The sequence below is a fragment of the Oryza glaberrima genome, chromosome 4, assembly GCF_000147395.1.
Source record: "Oryza glaberrima chromosome 4, OglaRS2, whole genome shotgun sequence".
Lineage (NCBI taxonomy): Eukaryota > Viridiplantae > Streptophyta > Magnoliopsida > Poales > Poaceae > Oryza > Oryza glaberrima.
In genome coordinates, this window is record NC_068329.1 from 588315 (window position 1) to 608041 (window position 19727).

Consider the following 19727-nt stretch of genomic DNA (forward strand, 5'->3'; position numbering starts at 1 on the left):
GTGGTGAAGCCGACGTGCTTGCACTCTACCAACCAAGGTGTCCCCTCAAACGCAACCTTTTTCTCATTTTAAGGAAAACAAAATGTGGTTGGGCCTCAACAAGCAAAGTGAGTCTTAGAAGGCTGGCCGATCTGTTGGTCAAACCATTGGTTCAGGATAGCCCGGGATGATCCTCGAAGCAAACCAATTCGGTGAGGGTGATCGTTCTGGTTCAATCGTCCGGACGTTTTGTTTTTCTTTATTACTGCTGCATGCTTCTCTACTCAATTTCGACGAGAGCATATTTCCATCAGACTCAGTCACTCAGATGTGCGAGTAGAAACATTTTCCACATTATATTCTAACACCCTCCACAGCTGTTGCTTGCCTTGCTTCCTTTTTTTAAGTTTGCATTCGTTGAGAACTTTACTTCTCCACACGCAAAACATAGCAATCTAGTGTATGATCTATTATATTATATTATATACTAAAAGTCCATTAAACTTCCTACAAACGCTCTTAAACCGTCACGTGGCACACCTACAAACGCTCCTGGGTTGCCACATGGCACTATCTGATATTACCGTCGATTTTCACTTAAATTGGTGGCCCCGATATTTTAGACCATTAGATTAGATTTGTTATTAAAAGAACTAAAGTATACGTACACATGATATATATCCACACCTACGTACGTTAAACACAAACAAAGTTTACCTACTGTTCCCAAAAAGAAGAAAAATAGTACACACGTACTTACAGAAATAAAAATATAAAGTAGGAAATACATATGTGATATATGTACCTCTAACAGCAATGAAAAAATCAACGAAAAAATAAGATTTTCTACAATTAATAAAATATATTTATTTTATAAAAATCGATGATCCTAAAAATAATATTTTCTACCGTTAATAAAATATATTATTTTACAAATTTACGTAAATATATACCATTAAACTACATATATAATATAAATATAAAATATTCAATCAACACTGTTTAAACGTTCAGATTATTTTAAAATTATATATCCATATAGCACTATCTATTCTCACCATTAATTTTCATCTAAATTGGTGGCTCCAATATTATAGACCATTAGATCTATTAGTTAAAAAGTAATACATTCATCATGTATCCGTATAAAAAATATATCCACATGTACGCATTATTAAAGAAACCAATAAAACATACCTACTCTTTGCACAAGAAGAAAAAAAAACAGACGCGTACTTACTAAAAAAACGATAGAGCAAAAAAATTTAGGCACGTCTAATACGCGTGGGAAAAAATCGATGGTCTTTAAAGTAGAATTTATTTTCTACGATTAACAAAATGTATTTCTCTACAAATTTAGCAAATATACACAGTTAAACTAGATCTATAAATATAAATATAAAATATCCAATCAACTCTCTTTGCACGTTGTCTTAGAAAATGTTTTAAAATAATTTATCCGCGTAGCTCTATATAGTCTCACCGTTGATTTTCACTTAAATATTATTAAAAAGTAATATTTTCCTCCTATATGCATATACATGAGAAATATATCCGCATGCAAATTTAATTAGCTTAACTGCTGTTCACGGGAAGAAAAAACATATGCGTACATCTAACATATACCAGTGGAAAATAATCAACGGTCTTTGAAATTGGATTTTCTACAATTGATAAAATATATTAATTTACACATATAAGCAAATATACGTAGTTAAACTAGATCTATAATATAAATATACAATATCCACTCAACACTCTTTAAACATCCTATATTTTAAATTATTTTAAAATTATCTATCCAAATTACGATCATGTTTTATTTTTTAAGTTAAATGTACATTTGATGTTTATGGTCCTAAAGACGTCACAACACATGAGACCGATATGTAATAATAATATTATGATATGTATTTAAATAAATTCCATCATATTTAGGGTGTTAAATATCATTTCACGAATATATATATATATATAACACTAATTTAAATCTACATATGTAAAACCAATCAAAACAACACAATTTTTTTCATGTAGATTTTCAAAGTTTTTTTTTGGATTTTTTACAACTATTTGATTGCATTTGAGAAGTGAGCAACATAGATATGTAAATATTATCAAAATATTTTCAACCAATGAACTTGTTGTAATAGAGCCCCTTAATCCATCATGAGATTTATGGCCATACATGTATGTATTTTCTCTTTGCCAAATAGTTTTGATAATAAATAAACAATCACGTAACATGTGCAATTAAATACTTATCATATATTTTGTTATAGTTGAGGAAGTCCTCCATGTCAGTTATTACCCAAAACATGTCTAAAATGAAGTCAAAGAATTTTTCAAAAATATCATCACACATAAACATTTATAAGAAAAATTCAAGCAAACATTAAACAAGGTGCCCGCGTATATCGCAGGTCCATTAAACTTCCTACAAACGTTCTCAGGCCGTCACGTGGCTCCTACAAACTCTCCTAAGCCGTCACGTGGCACTGATAAATTAGAAAAATCTAAGAAATTCCAAGAAAAAAAGGAAAACATCCTACCATTGATTTTCACTTGATATGGTGGACCCATCATTTTACACCATTAGATCTATATATATGTTAAACAAAAATTTCACGTACATCCACACCTCTCCCACCTCTCCTCATGCGTACGTACATCCAAATTAAGTACATCTCCCCACCCCTCTCTTCTTCCTTCCATTTATAGTAGCAAAATTTTTATATATAAAAACACAGTAACTAAATAATTAGCATATCTTCTAATATATTCTATTTTAATTTGAACTATATTTACCATATATTGGCGTGTACATATATAAGAAATATATTATTTGACATAATCTCCTTTATATCAAATAGTAATAAAATATTTAAAAAATAACATATATCATGCCAACGTGAATGATCTATTATGTCTCCTGCTCACTTTCTTATCCATATTTTCTATAGCCAGCAGCTCAATACGTAAACAATAAAAAATGCTATATATTAAAAGTTCATTAAACTTCCTACAAACGCTCTCAAACTATCACATGGTGTTCTACAAACTCTTCTAAGACGCCATATGACGCTCAAATAAACTAAAAAAAATACAAATTATGATAAAAAAAATCAAACCATTGATTTTCCTTTAAATAGGTGAACCCAATAATTATAACTACTACATCGCACATAAATAAATCTGGTACCCCCACCTCCACCCCTACTGTATAAATAAATCTGGTACCCCCACCTCCACCCCTACTGTATGTGAGCATGCACGTGTGTATGTACTCCCTCCACCGTCCTACTCTCCTATAGGATGCAACTCTCATCTCCTATTTTAGCTAACACATAATATATACAAAATAATAGCTAAATGATAATGACTCTCAAGTTACATGGACTTTTCTCCTCTTATTTGATTTTTTGTGTTATTTATAATTAAATACATAAAATACATAATTCAAGAACCACAATGCCTATATTTACTATATAAAAGTTAAATAATACTGCTGTTCTGACTACAAATATTTGAGCAAAATAGCACTTCGAAAACGACTAATGAATTCAAATATGTGAGTCTAATGTCCAAGTTCAATCACTACCAAGAAACTTGAAACTATCATGCATACTCTGGGCCTGAACCCGATGAAGGCGGAGCTACAAGACATTATTAGCGAGGTGGACATCGACGGCAACGGCAACATCGACTTCCACAAGTTCATGGGCCTAATAGCACGCTAGATGATTAGGTGAAGGGCAAGGACTGAGAGGAGGACCAGAGGGAGACGTTCCATGTCTTCGACAAGGACTAGAAAACAGCTTCATCTCTGCCACCGAGCCTCGCCACATAATGTCCAATACATTAAGAGAGGCTCACTCATGAGGAGGTCGACGATGATCCGCGAGGCTAATGGTGAAAAGCAGATCACTACAAAGAGTTCGTAATTAAATTCAGAAAAAAAACAAGCAATTAGATTAAAATACATATACAAAAAAATCATTAAAACTATAGAAAATATAACAAGATTCCATATAGAATATAAAATATGAAGAGTCCATTTATACTTGCATAAGTTATAAATATTTGAAATTTGGAATAATAAAATAAGTATTAAAAAAAGAGTCCAAGTACAACACGTACGAGAATAAGTACAACTTAAAATCCCTAGAAAAGACAATTTAGAATAAGAATCACTCAATAACTAAATTAAAAATACAATAAATAATTTAAAAATAATTTTTATATCTTTATTGATTCACATGCATAACCAATTGCATATATATGAAGCAATTAAAGAGAGAGCTAGCAGGATGGTAAAAAAAACCAGTTATTACCAAATCAAGGAATAATTAACTATTTGCCACTCTTACGAGTGGTTCTAAAGGATTTGCCACTGGACCCACATGTCATAGACACATAATGGCCCACATGTCATGGACAACGAGTGGCAAATCATTAATCGGCACATATTAAGAGTGGCAAATAATTAAATGTCCCATGAAAGTTTGTTGAGATTTCTTCACGAAAAAGAGATATAATGAACATTCAATTAAAAATAGAAAAATACCTTACTTTAATTTCAATTTGTTTTGTTAGAACTATTTTCGAAATAAACTAATGTGCATGTCCGCGCGAATACGCAGGCTATCTTCCTAGTTAATTAAATAATAAACTTGAAAAATACATTAATATGATTTTTAAAAATATCGTTTAGTATTTTTAGAAACGTGCGTAACTGCGTATAGAAAAAGAGGGGACTAAGATGTTAGAAAAGTGGAGAAAACACACTGAGTCTCAAACCAGCCCATGTATCACCCAACATAACAGCCCATTCGACCGGCCCATGTTCGTGGCATTGTCCTTTATAATGTGAAACTTGATTCAAATGAAATGAAATCAAATCATCAATGTGATAATTAAATCATTCATTTCCTTGATCAATGTGTTAATGCTGAAAATCAGAAAGACTGATTATTCCCTGAATTTTAATAGATACTGACAACCCAGTATATGTGTATGCGATACTATTGGTTAATCGATCGATCTGCAAACATGAAAAATACACACATCTTCTAGCTACCCTTATTAGGGAAAGTGAAATCATCTCTCGAGGGGATATCCTCTCGTTTCGTACATATCACCTAAGTAGTTATAAAAAAATATGAAAAAAATTGGCAACATAGATTAATATGAAATATATCACTCCACAAACATGCAAGTATAAATTCAACTTCTACAAGTTGTAACAAAAATAATAAATATAGTTGCGAATGTACGATAACAATTTTCAGTTTAATTTGTTATTTTTGTTGCAACTTATGGAAGTTGAATTTTGTCTTACATGTTTGTGGAGTGATATATTTCGTATTAATCTATGTTGTCAATTTTTTTAAATTTTTTTAATAACTATTTAGATGACATGAAAACAAAGGATGAAAATCCACATCACCCTATTAATATAACACTGACCCACGCATTGCTCGGCCCCGTGAGATATCATTGAACTCTCACCGCGAGGGCATCGCTGCTCGACGACGTCTCCTCTTGATCCCATTCACACAAACTCGCATCAACATCGCTCCCCGTCGAGTCCACCTCCACCCCACCCTCCGGCGGCCACACGAACGCCGGCTTCACGAGCGGCACATCCGGCGGCGCCGCCGACCGGGCGACCACCTGCACCACCTCCATCATGCTCGGCCGATCCGACGGATTCGGGTTGCTGCACGCCAGCCCAAGCAGCAGCAACCGAATGGCATCATCCGCATCAAACTCTTCGGTAGATGAAGAAGAAGAGGAAGAAGCAACGCCATTGTCGACGGCGTCGAGCAGCTTCCCCTCCCGGTGAAGCCTCCAGACCCAGTCGACGAGCAGCTGAAACGTCCCCTGGAACTTGCAGAGAGCTCGCCTGCCTGTGACGATCTCGAGCAGCAGCACGCCGAACGCGTACACGTCCGTCTTGCGGGTGGCCTTGTGGCTGACGGAGTACTCCGGCGCGATGAACCCCCACGTCCCGGCGACGCCGACGTCGGTGTAGGAGTTCTTGTCGAGGCCGACGACGATGCGGGCGAGGCCGAAGTCGCCGAGGCGGCCGCGGAAGGCGGCGTCGAGCAGGATGTTGCTGGCCTTGATGTCGCGGTGGAGCACCATGTGCTCGTGCTCGTGGTGGACGTAGTGGAGACCTGCGGCTATGTCCGTCACGATGCTGTAGCGCGTCCTCCATCCCAGGACTCGTCCGGGCTTTTCCTTGGGGAACAGTTGCCGGTCGAGGCTGCCGTTGGGCATGTACTCGTATATCAGCAGCAGTTCTCCCTTCTCATAAGACCATCCTACAATAATATTTAATCAAAACTTGCCCTTGTGCAATTTCTATAATATATTTGCAAAAATTTAACATAATCATTATTTTTAACGCCCATATTTGACACATAATTAAAATTAAAAATAGGAAAGCGCGATCAAATTTGGAGAAGGCCTGCCGCCATAGGACCGGTGAGACCGACTGTGTTGGAGAAATGGAAACCGGGATCCCCATCCCTCTTGTCATTGGGGGCGCTGTGGAACGCATCGTCGCATACAAAATCTAGGTGCCTAGAGATGTGTTAACGACCAAATTTGGTAATATCAGCATCGGAAAAGAAGATCAGATCGAAGTGGAGTCGAAGGCGGAGATCGCTTAGAGAACAGAGCAAGAATCGGCCGGAGTCTAGATCGGCTACGATTAGGATCGGCTGGGTCTGAGTCGGGCTAGGTAAACTGATGCAGCCGATTCCGACAATACGACTTGGTGTATGACATCGGGTTGAATTGAGGTACTTCAGGATGATTGCTGCACATGGATAGAGTCTTGAGAAGGCAATTGTATCTATTAATTAGGATATTTTTTGTAATTTCCTTAGAGATTTGTTTGGGCAAAAGTCTGTCGTAAAGACTTATGGTATCTTAGAGTTTGTTAGAGATAAGAGTCGTGTCCGATATGGACATTGTTTGTAATTTTCGGGTATAAATAGACCCCGAACCCCATGTAATCAATGAACATATACGTTCAATACAATTTCGGCGCATCGCCACCCTTTTTGCTTTAGTTTTATTTCGACAAGTTCTTGCTTTCGGGTAGAGCTGCATCGGTTTCGATCTTCAACAAGAGGTAAAACTTGTTATGATGGCTTGTGTTCTCGGGATTAGTGCTTCCATCTTTATGATACTCTAATCTTGTTTATGTAATTCGTCAAGTTATCATATATCTTACATAATCTCTAGCAATATCGCCATCTAACCCACAATCGGCTAATATCTGTTAACAGAAAGCAGCCGATTAGGTTAGATATCGACGTTGGTTTAGATTATATAATATATCTACCACTTTATGAAACTTCCAGCGGCTTGATTGTCTAGATATTGTTCTTCTTTTCATACTTAATGCTGCATCAGTTGAGTTTGATCTATTAAGTTGTGCTTAGAATACCAATCTCTAGCCTGCTAATTCCTGGTTGCCGATTAGGGTAGTATCGGAGTTTCAGCCGATCTTATCTGGTTTAACTATATTTGCTCTACATGCTTTATTGATACGTTAAATCTGCCCTTTATGTCAAGATTTCATTGCATACAAGTATATTAAGCTTCTGTTTGGTATATTCTGCTTGTTTTAACATCTTAACATAAAGTCGTATCGAGTATTAGCCGATACATGCTAGATCTATCTGATCGGCTATGCTATAAACATATATATAGTCCCGTTATTAATATATATTTCGATCTAAGTGATTTATACTGTCTCGGCATGGCGACCGATCTATCCCAATCACTTGATTTAAGTATATATCGATATAAGAACTATATATTGTTGATATCTACAGCCGATCGAATAGATTTAGTTCTTTATTATATATTTATAACCGCCGATCGATTTACATACGACATCAGCTCAAAGATAAATGATATGTCATCGGCACCTAGCCGATCGGCTATCGTTTATAGGTTTAACCGCGGTTTCTTTGTCTTTATTTTTTGTTGATTGTAGGATCAAATCAACTAGCACGCTAGCATACACGAAGACGAGTTTTGGACCTGCACTGGAGTTAAGCAGATCTCCCAGGCCTCGTGTTTTACGTCAACACACAATTGGCACGCCCGGTGGGACACGAGTTTTGCACCCAACAAGTCTGAAGAAGAAGTCAATTCCAAGAAGGGGCAATCTACTAAACCGATATTTTAAGATGAAGTTGATGAAGCAGCTCATTGCATCTTCTTTGAACAGTCTAGAGTTTTGGCGGATACATTGTAAATTTTGATCAAGAGAACAGTTGATGAGTTAATTGTTCAGAGATGCCAGCTCGGGGGGCAGATTGAAGAGCAATAACAATATCGGCTCGGGGGGCAAGCACATCAGTATCGGCCCATGAAAGCCGATTGCAAGAAGCAACAGACGATCAATTTTGGAGTAATCAAGGCGAAACAGAAGATAATTTTGAAGCATAAGTCCTCATACTCCAAAATTGGGGGGCATGTGTTAACAGCGAAATTTGGTAAAGCCCCGAGGTCATCATCGGCCTAGAGTTAGTATCGGCTTCAGTGTTTTGGAATCGGCAATGGAAGTCATCAAGTCGCCATAGTCGGATTCTTGCTATATTCGGTTAAGGAAATCAATCTATTAAAGGAAGCTGTTGACAGAAAACACGAGGCCTAGGAGATCTGCTTAACTCCAGTGCAGGTCCAAAGCTCGCCTTCGGGTGTACTAGCGTGCCAGTTGATTTGATCCTGTAATCAACAAGAAATAGAAGCAAAGAAACCGCGGTTAAATCTATAAATGATAGCTGATTGGTTAGGTGCCGATGACGTATCATTTATCTCTGAGCCGATGTCATAAATGAATCGATCGGCGGTTGTGAATAGACAATAAAGAACTAAATCTGTTCGATCGGCTGTAGATATTTCCAATCTATAGTTCTTATATCGATATATACTTAAATCAAGTGATTGGGATAGATCGGTCACCATGCCGAGACAGTATAAACCACTTAGATCGAGATATATATTAATAACGGGACTATATATGTTTATAACATAGCCGATCAGACAGACCTAGCGTGTATCGGCTAATACTCCGATACTACTCTATATTAGGATATTAAAATAGGTATAATATATCAAACAAAGGCCTAATATATTTAAATATAACAATATCTTGACGTAAAGGGCAGATTTAACATGTCAACAAAGCATATAGGGCAAATATAGTTAAATCAGATAAGATCGGCTGAAACTCCATGCTACCCTAATCGGCAACCAGAAGACAGGCTAGAGATTGGTGTTCTAAGCATGACTTAATAGATCAAACTCAGCTGATGCAGCATTGAGTATGAAAAGAAGAATAATAACTAGACAATCAAGCCACTGGAAGTTTCATAGAATGGTAGATATCTTATATAATCTGAGCCAACATTAGAATCTAACCTAACCGGCTGCCTTCCTCGATAGATGTTAGCCGATTGTAGGTTAGATAGCGATGTTGCCAGAGATTATGTAAGATATATGATAACTTGACGAATCACATAAATAAGATTAGAGTATCATGAAGATGGAAGCACTAATCTCAAGAACGCAAGCCGTCATAACAAGTTTTACCTCTTGTTGAAGATCGAAACCGATGCAGCTCAACCCGAAAGCAAGAACTCGTCGAAACAAAACTAGAACGAAAAGGGTGGCGATGCGCCGAAATTGTATTGAACGTGTGTCTGTTTTAAGTTACATGGGGCTCGGGTCTATTTATACACGAGAATTACAAGATATGTCCATAACGGACACGACTACTATCTCTAACAAACTTTAAGATATCATAAGTCTTTGTGGCAGACTTTTGCCCAATCGTATCTCTAAGGAGATTGCACAAAACACCCTAATTAATAGATACAACGGCCTTCTTAGGACTCTATCTATGTGCGGCAATCACCTTGAAGCACCTCAATCCAACCCGATATCACACATCAAGCGCATTGTCGGAATCGACTGTATCGGCTTACCTAGTCCGACTCAGACCCAGCCGATCCTAATCGTAGCCGATCTGGACTCCAGCCGATTCCTGCTCTGTTCTCGAAACCGATCTCCGCCTCCAACTCTGCTTCGATCTAATCTTCTTTCCCGATGCTGATGTTACCAAATTTGGTTGTTAACAGAAGCTTATCCAGAAGTGACTGAGTTCAAGGAGGATGCGGCATGGCAAGTTATCTATTAATTAGGAATAGTCTATTAGTTTCCTTTTTATCTTTAGGAAAATGTGTTTAGTGTCCGATTAGGACTTTATGTTTTCCTTTTATCTTTAGGAAAGTTTCTTTCTTGTCCTACAAGGACTAGTATCTACCCATGGGTATAAATATGTACACCCGGGGTCATTGTAATCTATCTTCACGATCAATACAATTCGGCGCATCGCCACCTTTTACCTTTTCTACTTTATTTTATCGTCCGGCGGGACTTGGCACCTGACGCGGGGCTGCATCGGTGTTCGATCTCCGGCTAAGGGGTAAATCCAATGTTCCGCCGACCCAGGCAATTGTATCGTTTACGTCGGCGTCGTTCAAGGCTGCATAAGTACATTCGACCTCTTGGATTGCTCTGGTTTGGATGATATATTTGCCTACCTATTTATCATATGTCTATGTTAATCTAGTCTTAGCATATCAATTTAGCTCTATCGGTTGCTTCTCATTTTAGAGTTTCTGCCGGTATCGGCTAAATCGCGTTGCTAGTTTAGATTAGCTTAGACATCTACCACCCTGAAAACTCAGTTAACGGCTTGATTGTCTGGATATTATGTTTCTTTTCATACTTAGTGCTGCATCAGTTAAGTTTGATCTACTAAGTCGTGCTTAGAACCATAATCTCTAGCCTGCTTCTTGATTGCCAATAAGGGTTTCATCGGGGTTGCAGCCGGTGAGTTATCTGGACGTTGCATCGGCTCATAAGAATTACATATACATATAAGTTGGATTTAGCCGATGACAACAAAGATTTCACTGTTTAATCTAATCTTGTGGATTTTATGACATCGGACCACCAGCCGATGTATGCTTTAACCTTCGGATCAGTGCTTATTATATCTTGTTTCTAGCCGATTGGTTTCTACTCGACTATATTGTTATTACATCATCAACAACCGATTGCTTTTATATCATTATCTACATTGGACATATAGCCGATTGCTTAAACCCTATATCGCTGTCGGCTGGTATCGGCATCGGCTGGAATCACTACATCGGCTTGTCAGTCGATCGGCTGTTTTATCTACTGTTTACATATCTTGTCAGTTGTAGGATCAAACTGACTGGCACGCCCGCATCTCATCAATCTTTGGACCTGCACAGGAGTTAAGCAGATCTCCCAGGCCGGTGTGTTTGATTTTTTCGTCAACAAGATGCCCCGAGCCGGTGTGGTGCCATATACGGGTACGCAGGTTGCTCGAGCACAATGACCATCCAGAGGCAAGGCCCAACTGCCTTCGGGTCGATCGGGAGCAGGGGCTCGAGAACTTTTCATGCCACGGGCGAGGGCCCGAGGATGCCTCCTGCCCCAACTAGCCTTGGAGGAGTGCAATCACTTTGAGGAAAAGCTGACAAGAGTAGAGGTTTGTTTTCAACCACTCCCTTGCATTAATGGCGGTGTAGTGTACGTCTTATACACCTACCGTCGACACGTGGGAGCGTGGGGATGTCTGTCCCACACGTCACCCAGTCATGCTCGCAAAGCAGTAGGGGCAGGTGCACCTTTTTCACTATTGGCGCTCTCCCTCCAACAACCAATAGGAGAAACATTCTCCTCCGACTGGATTGAGAGACACCGACAATATCAACCATGACAAATTTAATGGAGTAGAGCCCATTGCCACATGTGTGTATTGGCGTTGTGGACTTCCCTTGATGTATAAAAGGATAATCCATGCCATTGGGAAAAGAGTTCTGATTCCAACTAATTAAGCTAGCATCATCCCTTGTTTTTTTCACACTCCACGCGCTGTACCTCTTTTCGATCACCCATAATCCACACAATAGTAGGGTATTACGGGCCCAAACCTATATAATCACTTGAAACCCGTCCCTAGCTGACTCTCCTAAGCAGAGCACTCACTTCCCCACGGGAGGAGTCTGACAGACGGTGTGGGCCTGGTTTGAATGGCGGCATGTGGCCAGTCAAATCGGCAGAGGCTGAGTCCGGGTCCAATTAAGGCAATTCGTGCTTCTTTGCTTGGGCTCGAGACTTCTTGAATCTTGAATCCTAACTGATCTCTAAGTCTAATAGGGTATATAGAGAATGCCTGTAGAGATAAGACCAACCCCTTTATAAGAACTATGGCCGTTTCAATCCTAACATCGACCACAATTCCTAGAATCTATCTAATTGTTCTTTTACCTTTACTTTATGTTTTCTACTTTATCCTAATTCGTTTATCTTTATCGATTTGGGCCGTAAATCGTTCGCCTTCGCTACGAGAGTGTGATATCCTAGGTTTATCTCGTTAACCTTTAATTCACCATGAGACAAGTGATTATCTTTAAATCGATTTAAATCGGCCTAGAGGCTGGTTTGATCTCTGAATCAGCTCCGCTAACTAGTTTGGTTATTTTAAAAACACAACTTGGTTTAGAGTTTTCTAAATCGAGGTGGTTGCGACTCCGTTAACACTAGGAATCTTTAGGTAAGTCCGTATTGACCGGAAAAAAGCGCCAACAATTATATGATGGAGTATATAAGAGAAACACAATAGTCAAAGTAGTGTTAGTTTGAACTCTACATAGCATTCTGAAAAATGAAAATGTTTGGTTCATTACAGCAAATAAATGGATTTTATTTATTTCCAAAAATAAGGTAATGGTTTATGAGAAATTTTCAAGAAGAATTTTATAGATGCACGCACTAAGGAAAATTAACAGCGGGTATATCTATTTTATTTGTCGTGTTACATGTATAAAAGCCAATTTGCATTATGTTAACTAAGAATTAGGGGTTACTTAATTTAGAAGAATTAACAACTAATGGGTAGTAATGGCAAGGTTACATCTTACAAAGTCTTGGCTCATCTTATCTTTTAGAGGAATGGGCTAGATTTCTTTTGGAATCGAAGAATTGACTAAGATATTTTGACTGATGTATACCCTGTAAGTTTTTCTCATCCCTGAAAATTACCTCTCTGACGATAGGTAAAGGACAGAAACGACTAAACGATTCTACACCCCGTTGTGTTGGTCTAACATGCATATATATGAATTATGAAATGATAGTAACTAATACTATTTTAGTGTATATAATTAAGCCATATATATAAATTAATATTAAATAATTTTTCAATCATATATGTTGTGTACGACAAAGCATTGCTAGCTTTGTTAATTTAGAATTGAAAAGTAACATTTGAAGTTCGAAATATCAGAAGTAAATTAATATCGATCATATCATGTGTATATATTCCGCTGAACTCTTAATAAATTATATGTATACCGAGTCTTTAACAACAGATGACATTTTACACAAAACTATCTGTCCTATTATTTTGATGAAATGAGGTCAATATGTCCTAATTTTAGACCAAATAATCGTGGCAAAAGGCTCTAGACTTATATAATTAGCGTACTTCTCAATTAATTTGCCTTATATATGCCATTTAATGTTAAGTAAAAGAAATTCTCAGTTGATAATTAAGAGTGAAAAATATGAGAAGGCAGGCCCTAATCAGCAAATGGTTGATAAAACAATAGAATTTACAAGAATAACGACGATAGGCGGTAACACAATTTTTATTTCCGGTGAAATTATAAATTGCTACCATGAAATTCAATGGACTAAGAGTAAATTTCACCTAACCACAAGTATTATAGTCTAAGTTGCACAAAACCACAGGAATTTTGGCACGTGGCACATAACCCCGGTTATTATTAGGGGTGAAAGTGGGGCGGGTATTTCCGACACCGCTCGCCTGACCCGAGACTCACGGGAGGAATATGGGAGAAAAAAATAGGATACCCGATGTCCGATATTATAAAATATGTATGAAAATATATTATAAATCCATCTACAAGCATGATAAAAGATTGGTTAATCACTATTTTACGAGCTCACATGTAATATTGTATAATTTTTCTATTGACGTATATCTTTTAATACTTCAGTTACCTTATTATATTTAATATCTATGAATTAGAGATACAATAGATATCCGTTTCCGAATCCGATCCGAAGGAAATAATTTGGGATAGGATACGAGATGAGTGATATCTTATCTGGCACTAACCATACCCAACTCCGAATTTAAAGGAAAATATAGATTAGGATATAGGAATGCCATATTGCGGCCATATCCGCCCGTTTTCACCCCTTATTATAGCCATAAATTTCACAAAACCACACTATTGACCCTTTTGACTTTAATACCACATTCTTTTAGTTCTGCAATTATATTTCAAATTTACGATATGTATATCCATCATATAAACGTTACATCTATGTGTTAACGCTAAAATTTGGTACGCCCCAAAGTCGTCATCGGCCTATAGCCTGTATCAGCCTCAAAGTATTAGAATTGGCCGATGGAAATTATCAGTTGCCAGTAGTCGGATTTTTAGTAGATTTGGTTAAGTTAATTAATCAACTTAAGGAAGTTTATCCAGAAGAGGCAGAGTTCAAGAAGGATGCGGCATGTCAATTTATCTATTAATTAGGCAGAGCCAACTAGTTTTCTTTTTATTTTTAGGAAAGGTTATTTAGAGTCCGATCAGGACTTGTACCTTTTATTTTAACTTTAGAAAAGTGTATAGTGTGTCGAATAAGGACTACTATACCCAGGATCATTGTAAAGGATCTTTCGATCAATACAACTTTCGGCACATCGCCTCCCTGCTATACTTCCGGCGAGTTCGTTGTTTTGAGTATGGGCTGCATCAGTTATGTCCGACCTCTAGCGAGAAGTAAGTTATGTTATCTTCGCTTGCATCGACGTGGCTAGGACTTCATCGGTTCGGTCTGAATGTCCGATATTTCTAATCGTGTTGAAGTACACATTGTCTATCTGGTATATCATCTATACTTACGATCATATATTGTTTAGTTTTACATTGGCTTAGTTGGGATTTCCTCGGTTTATTATGATATTCTGACCAAGTGATGTTTCTCTAAACATAATGATTCGATATATCCATCACGTTTGCATAGGATACCAAGTTGATTATGGTTTAATTTTCAATTTCATCTAACAATTACTCCCTCCGTCCCTAAATATTTGACGCCATTGACTTTTTTAAACATGTTTGACCGTTCGTCTTATTGAAAAAAATTAAGTAATTATTAATTTTTTTCCTCTCGTTTGATTAATTGTTAAATATAATTTTATGTATGCATATAGTTTTACATATTTCACAAAAGTTTTTAAATAAGATGAACAGTCAAACATGTTTAAAAAAGTCAACGGCGTCAAATATTTATGGACGAGGGAGTTCGTCCATGCATGAAAAAGTCAATGTCAGATCTATCTGCTTTTCTTTTGGTATGAACTATTGAATTATAAGGGAGACTCGTATACCTAATTAAAAATTGGCCCAATATATTTAAAATATACAGATGTACACATATTTTTATTCCCATTTGGATATTTTTAAATTTTATTCACGTCTCTTTTCAATTGTTAAGGATTATCCGGAATATATGACTATGACCATTTTACATTAAGGATCTTCCCTATTGCGAGAATAAACGTAACTGTCTCATGCATCTTATCTAGAGAGAGCTTGACTGTAATAACGTGCAGGTTTTGAATCCATGAAAATTGCCCCTGAGGGAGACAAGCATGTATGCATGTTAATTAGCTGTCGTCTGGCGATGCATGAAAGTGAGACTACTGACCCTGTCAAGTTTCAAGGTCAGGCCGGGATATGCATGCAAACCCTGTATAATTCTGCTCCACAAAATTACTCCCTAGATTTGACTAGTCTAGTAGCATGTAATTGACCATAAGGAACAGTGAATTAATTTCCCCCTTGTTTTTGACCGGAAGGCAATGGTGCATGAATTATAGGTTGTTGAATGAAATGAAGAAGATGAGAAGATGAGATGGTTACCGACAAGTGGCACCACGTTTCGGTGGCGCAGCCTGTTGATGATGTCGACCTCCGCGAGGAAGTCGTCGTAGCACCGGTTCTCGTCGCGGGTGAACCTCTTCACCGCAACCTCCACCGACGACGACGACACGGCGGCGGCGGCGGCGCCGTTCTTCCCGGGCGACGACGACGACGACCGTATCGTGCCCCTGTACACGGCGCCGAAGCCGCCATTCCCCAGCTTCCTCCCCTCGTCGAAGTTGTTGGTGGCCTTCCGTATGGCGGCGTGCTTGAACTCCCTCGGCGTGCCGGGGAGTCGCCGGAGCGCCTCCGTCAGGACGAGCTCCATCTTGAGCTTGTTGTACTTGGAGTTGAGGTACAAGGCGGCCACTATGACGTTCATGATGGCGGTAATGGCGACGGTGCCAACGACCGCGGGAAGTATCACCTTCCACTCGAACTCTAGGCCGTGTGGAGAAGGAGGTAGTTTCACTGTCAGGCTCCAGCTCAAGATGGAATAACGATGGAGGAGCAGCTCATCCATGGCGGATGATCCTCCTGTCGTCGTCGTCGACGCCGAGAATCCGATGAAAGCTCGGTCGGGGACGACGCTGCTGAGGTTGAGGGGCACGTCGAGGCAGGGCTTCTCCGGTTTTGGTCGGTCTTGCAAATCTATGTATATCAACAACCGGTGCTTGTCGCCGTTGTAGTCGATCCACACCGAGCAGTTCGTCTGGTTCGTCGTCGTCGTCGTTGCAGCGGCGATGATGTTGCCGCCGGTTGTGATGCTGACGGTGATGCTGCGGTTGTCGTCGGGCTGCCTCCTCACGTCGAACTCGGCAGCGAAGGCGGCGGTGCTGCCCGGTGGTGGCAGGCCGTTGATGGTGGGGACGATGACGAACGCGAGGCCGTTGTTGAGCCCTGCTGCTGCCGCTGCTGCGTCGTCGGCCGACGAATGCTTCGCATTCGCATACTGGACTCTCATGGTGAAGGAGGTATTCAGGGACGCGTCCTGCTTGGAATAGCTCCCCGGCTGAGCCGCCGTCGTCTGGGAGTCGAGGCGCCGCCATAGCGTGACCGGAGTTGGAAGGAGCGCGGTGCCGGATTTGTTCCAGGAAGCCGCCGGCGTGAGGTGGAGGATGGTGCTGCCATTGTTGCTGCTGATCTCTGCGTCGTCGAGCAGCGCCAAGGTGTCCTCGATACGCGTGGAGGGGAAGCTGTAGCTCGTCTCGTCGCTGCTGCTACAGCTGCATGCAGATCCAGACGACGACGACGCTGCTGCTGATGCCGCCAACGACGACGAGCAGCAGACGAGGAACAGCAACCTCAGCATATTTGGACAACCCATGGATCTAATACACAATGCAAGGCTAGGCTACCTAGCTAGGCATCTCATTAATAGCTAACTTGCTAATAAAACACTGCTAATGCGGGGTAAACTAAATGTGCAGATAATGGTCGTACTTACATATATACGGAATACGTCGTACACATGCAAATGGAATAGTAATAAATTAATTAGTACTCCCTCCGTTTCTAAATATTTGACACCGTTGATTTTTTAGCACATGTTTAACCGTTCGTCTTATTAAAAATAATTTGTGAAATATGTAAAACTATATGTATACATGAAAGTATATTTAACAATAAATCAAATGAGAGAAAAATAATTAATAATTACTTAATTTTTTTAATAAGAAAAATGGTCAAACATGTTTTAAAAAGCCAACGGCGTCAAATAGTGACAGAACAGGATCGAAGCCATTAAACCACCTGCTGATGTACTCCTACCAACGTCGGTCCCGGTCCAATTGCTGACGAGCAAGTCTTCCCCATGTTGTCCTTTTTAATCAAGTGATTATACCATTTTTGAGAAGTTAGCGGAGATACCATATGTTTTTTTTTTTCAAAAAAGAAATTGATATCTCTCAATTAAAAACCGTTTAGTAAAATTGACATCCATATATATGTTTTTTCTACACCTGTTTAGTAAACCGACACCATTCTCCCAGCCAAGCGAAGCTAATCGATCTCCCAATTCAGCCCTCTAGTCACTGTCTCCACGTGGCTCTCGTCCTGTTTCAGGGAGTTTCTAACATTATTCTCTCCTATTTTTTTTTTGTTTGACGTTCTAGTTCATACTCAAAAGGCGTTTTTTTATTTGACGCTCGTAGATCAGAAGCCCTCCTCTCGTACGCATATTTCTTATCTTCCCTCCTGTATAGACGAAACGTATCAATCAAAGGGATAAGGGTGAAGGGCAAACAAGTCAATTCACAACTTTCTTAATTTAATCGAACCGGTCGGTAACATCAAAAAAAAAAAAGAACTGGAGGGAGTATGTAGTTATAGAATATCTATATCTATATCTAATAAAAAAATACATAAGGCTTCCGATTTTTATTTGGTCTGTCCTTTTTTTCCTCACCGTTCTTTCTTTCGGTTCAGCTTTTTTCCCACATGCGGAAGGTTTTTTTCTAGTGCTCGGGCATCGGTTTTTCTCTTTGTTTGGGATTTTTTTTTGTGGCCAGTCTTTCCGATCTATTATGATTCGAAGGCATCTATTTGCAACACCCCTTCAGCCGCCGCCGGGCCGAAACCAAGCGCCGCAGCCACATCAATCTGCCTTCCCATGCGTTTCCTCCTCCAATTGATTGCAAAAACGATTTCCCACTCATATCTCATCATTTTCCCCATGATTTTCTCTTTTAATTTGACTTTAATTCATCGCATTTAATGGCTGGCCGGCAAGCTTCCCCGACTGTTTTTATCTCGAGCGATCAAAAGCCATCAACCAATTTTTGGGATATCGAGAAATATTCGACCGAATTTGATGGGGAGGATCAACTTTGGCATAGTATGGACACGGGTCTTCATGAAGTTGTAAGACAATAGTCATGGCATAGTACGGACATGGGTCTTCATGAAGTTGAAGATAATAGTCATCTGTGCGAGTCGGGCTTATGGCTTCACTTGTGGGTTGGGCCAAAGAAAGACTGCCAAGTGGAGTGAGGTAACAGAGTAAGCTGAGTCTGAGAAAGAATGAGAGAATGAGCTTTCAGCCCAAAATCAAGGCAGAATTTTCATTAACTTATTCAACTGTAATGTATAGTGATTCTAATATTTTAATTTATTGCTTAGCTCCTAATAGCTATGGTAGCACTGAAAAGATATATTTACCCGTTGCAACGTATGGACATTTTTCTAGTAGAAAATAAAGTAAAAATCAAAAGCTGGGAAACCTAGTTTTTAAATTTTCAGAAGTTGACCACCGACAAACTGCTTCTGAGAATGATAATCTTCGGCAAATAATGACTCTATCTCTTCCCAGGTTTCACTCATTTCCATTCCCTATAGAGGGATGGCAGTCTGCCTGGCGGATGCTGGAGGCGAGGCCTACGAGTCCGTAGGCGAGTTGCGGCGGCAGATATGATCCATATCGAGCAGCACCCATATATAGTGGATCCATGTCGAGCGGCGGTGGATATATCCATGGTGAGCTGCGGTAGATCCACGACGAGCAGTGGTGGTCGCCTCGGTCTTTGTCAGTTAGCAGCTACAATACATGCAACTGTGGGGGTCCTAGAATCTCCTTGGAATGTTCCCCTCTTCTTATGATTATCCTATGTTCTTGTGATGAATTTGTTGAATGTGGCTTTGTGATGAGACATG

The 19727-nt window shown here is 39.4% G+C and overlaps 1 protein-coding gene across 1 annotated transcript; it reads right to left on the minus strand.

The window, feature by feature from the left end:
* Positions 1-5079: 5079 nt before the first annotated feature.
* Positions 5080-17471, minus strand: LOC127771675 (probable L-type lectin-domain containing receptor kinase S.5). Its single transcript, XM_052297602.1, has 2 exons — positions 16077-17471; positions 5080-6308 (listed from the first exon to the last, which is right to left on the minus strand). Exons 1-2 carry the CDS (start codon positions 17401-17403, stop codon positions 5476-5478), a joined length of 2160 nt encoding a protein of 719 aa, XP_052153562.1. The 5' UTR covers positions 17404-17471; the 3' UTR covers positions 5080-5475.
* Between the last annotated feature and the right edge of the window lie 2256 nt (positions 17472-19727).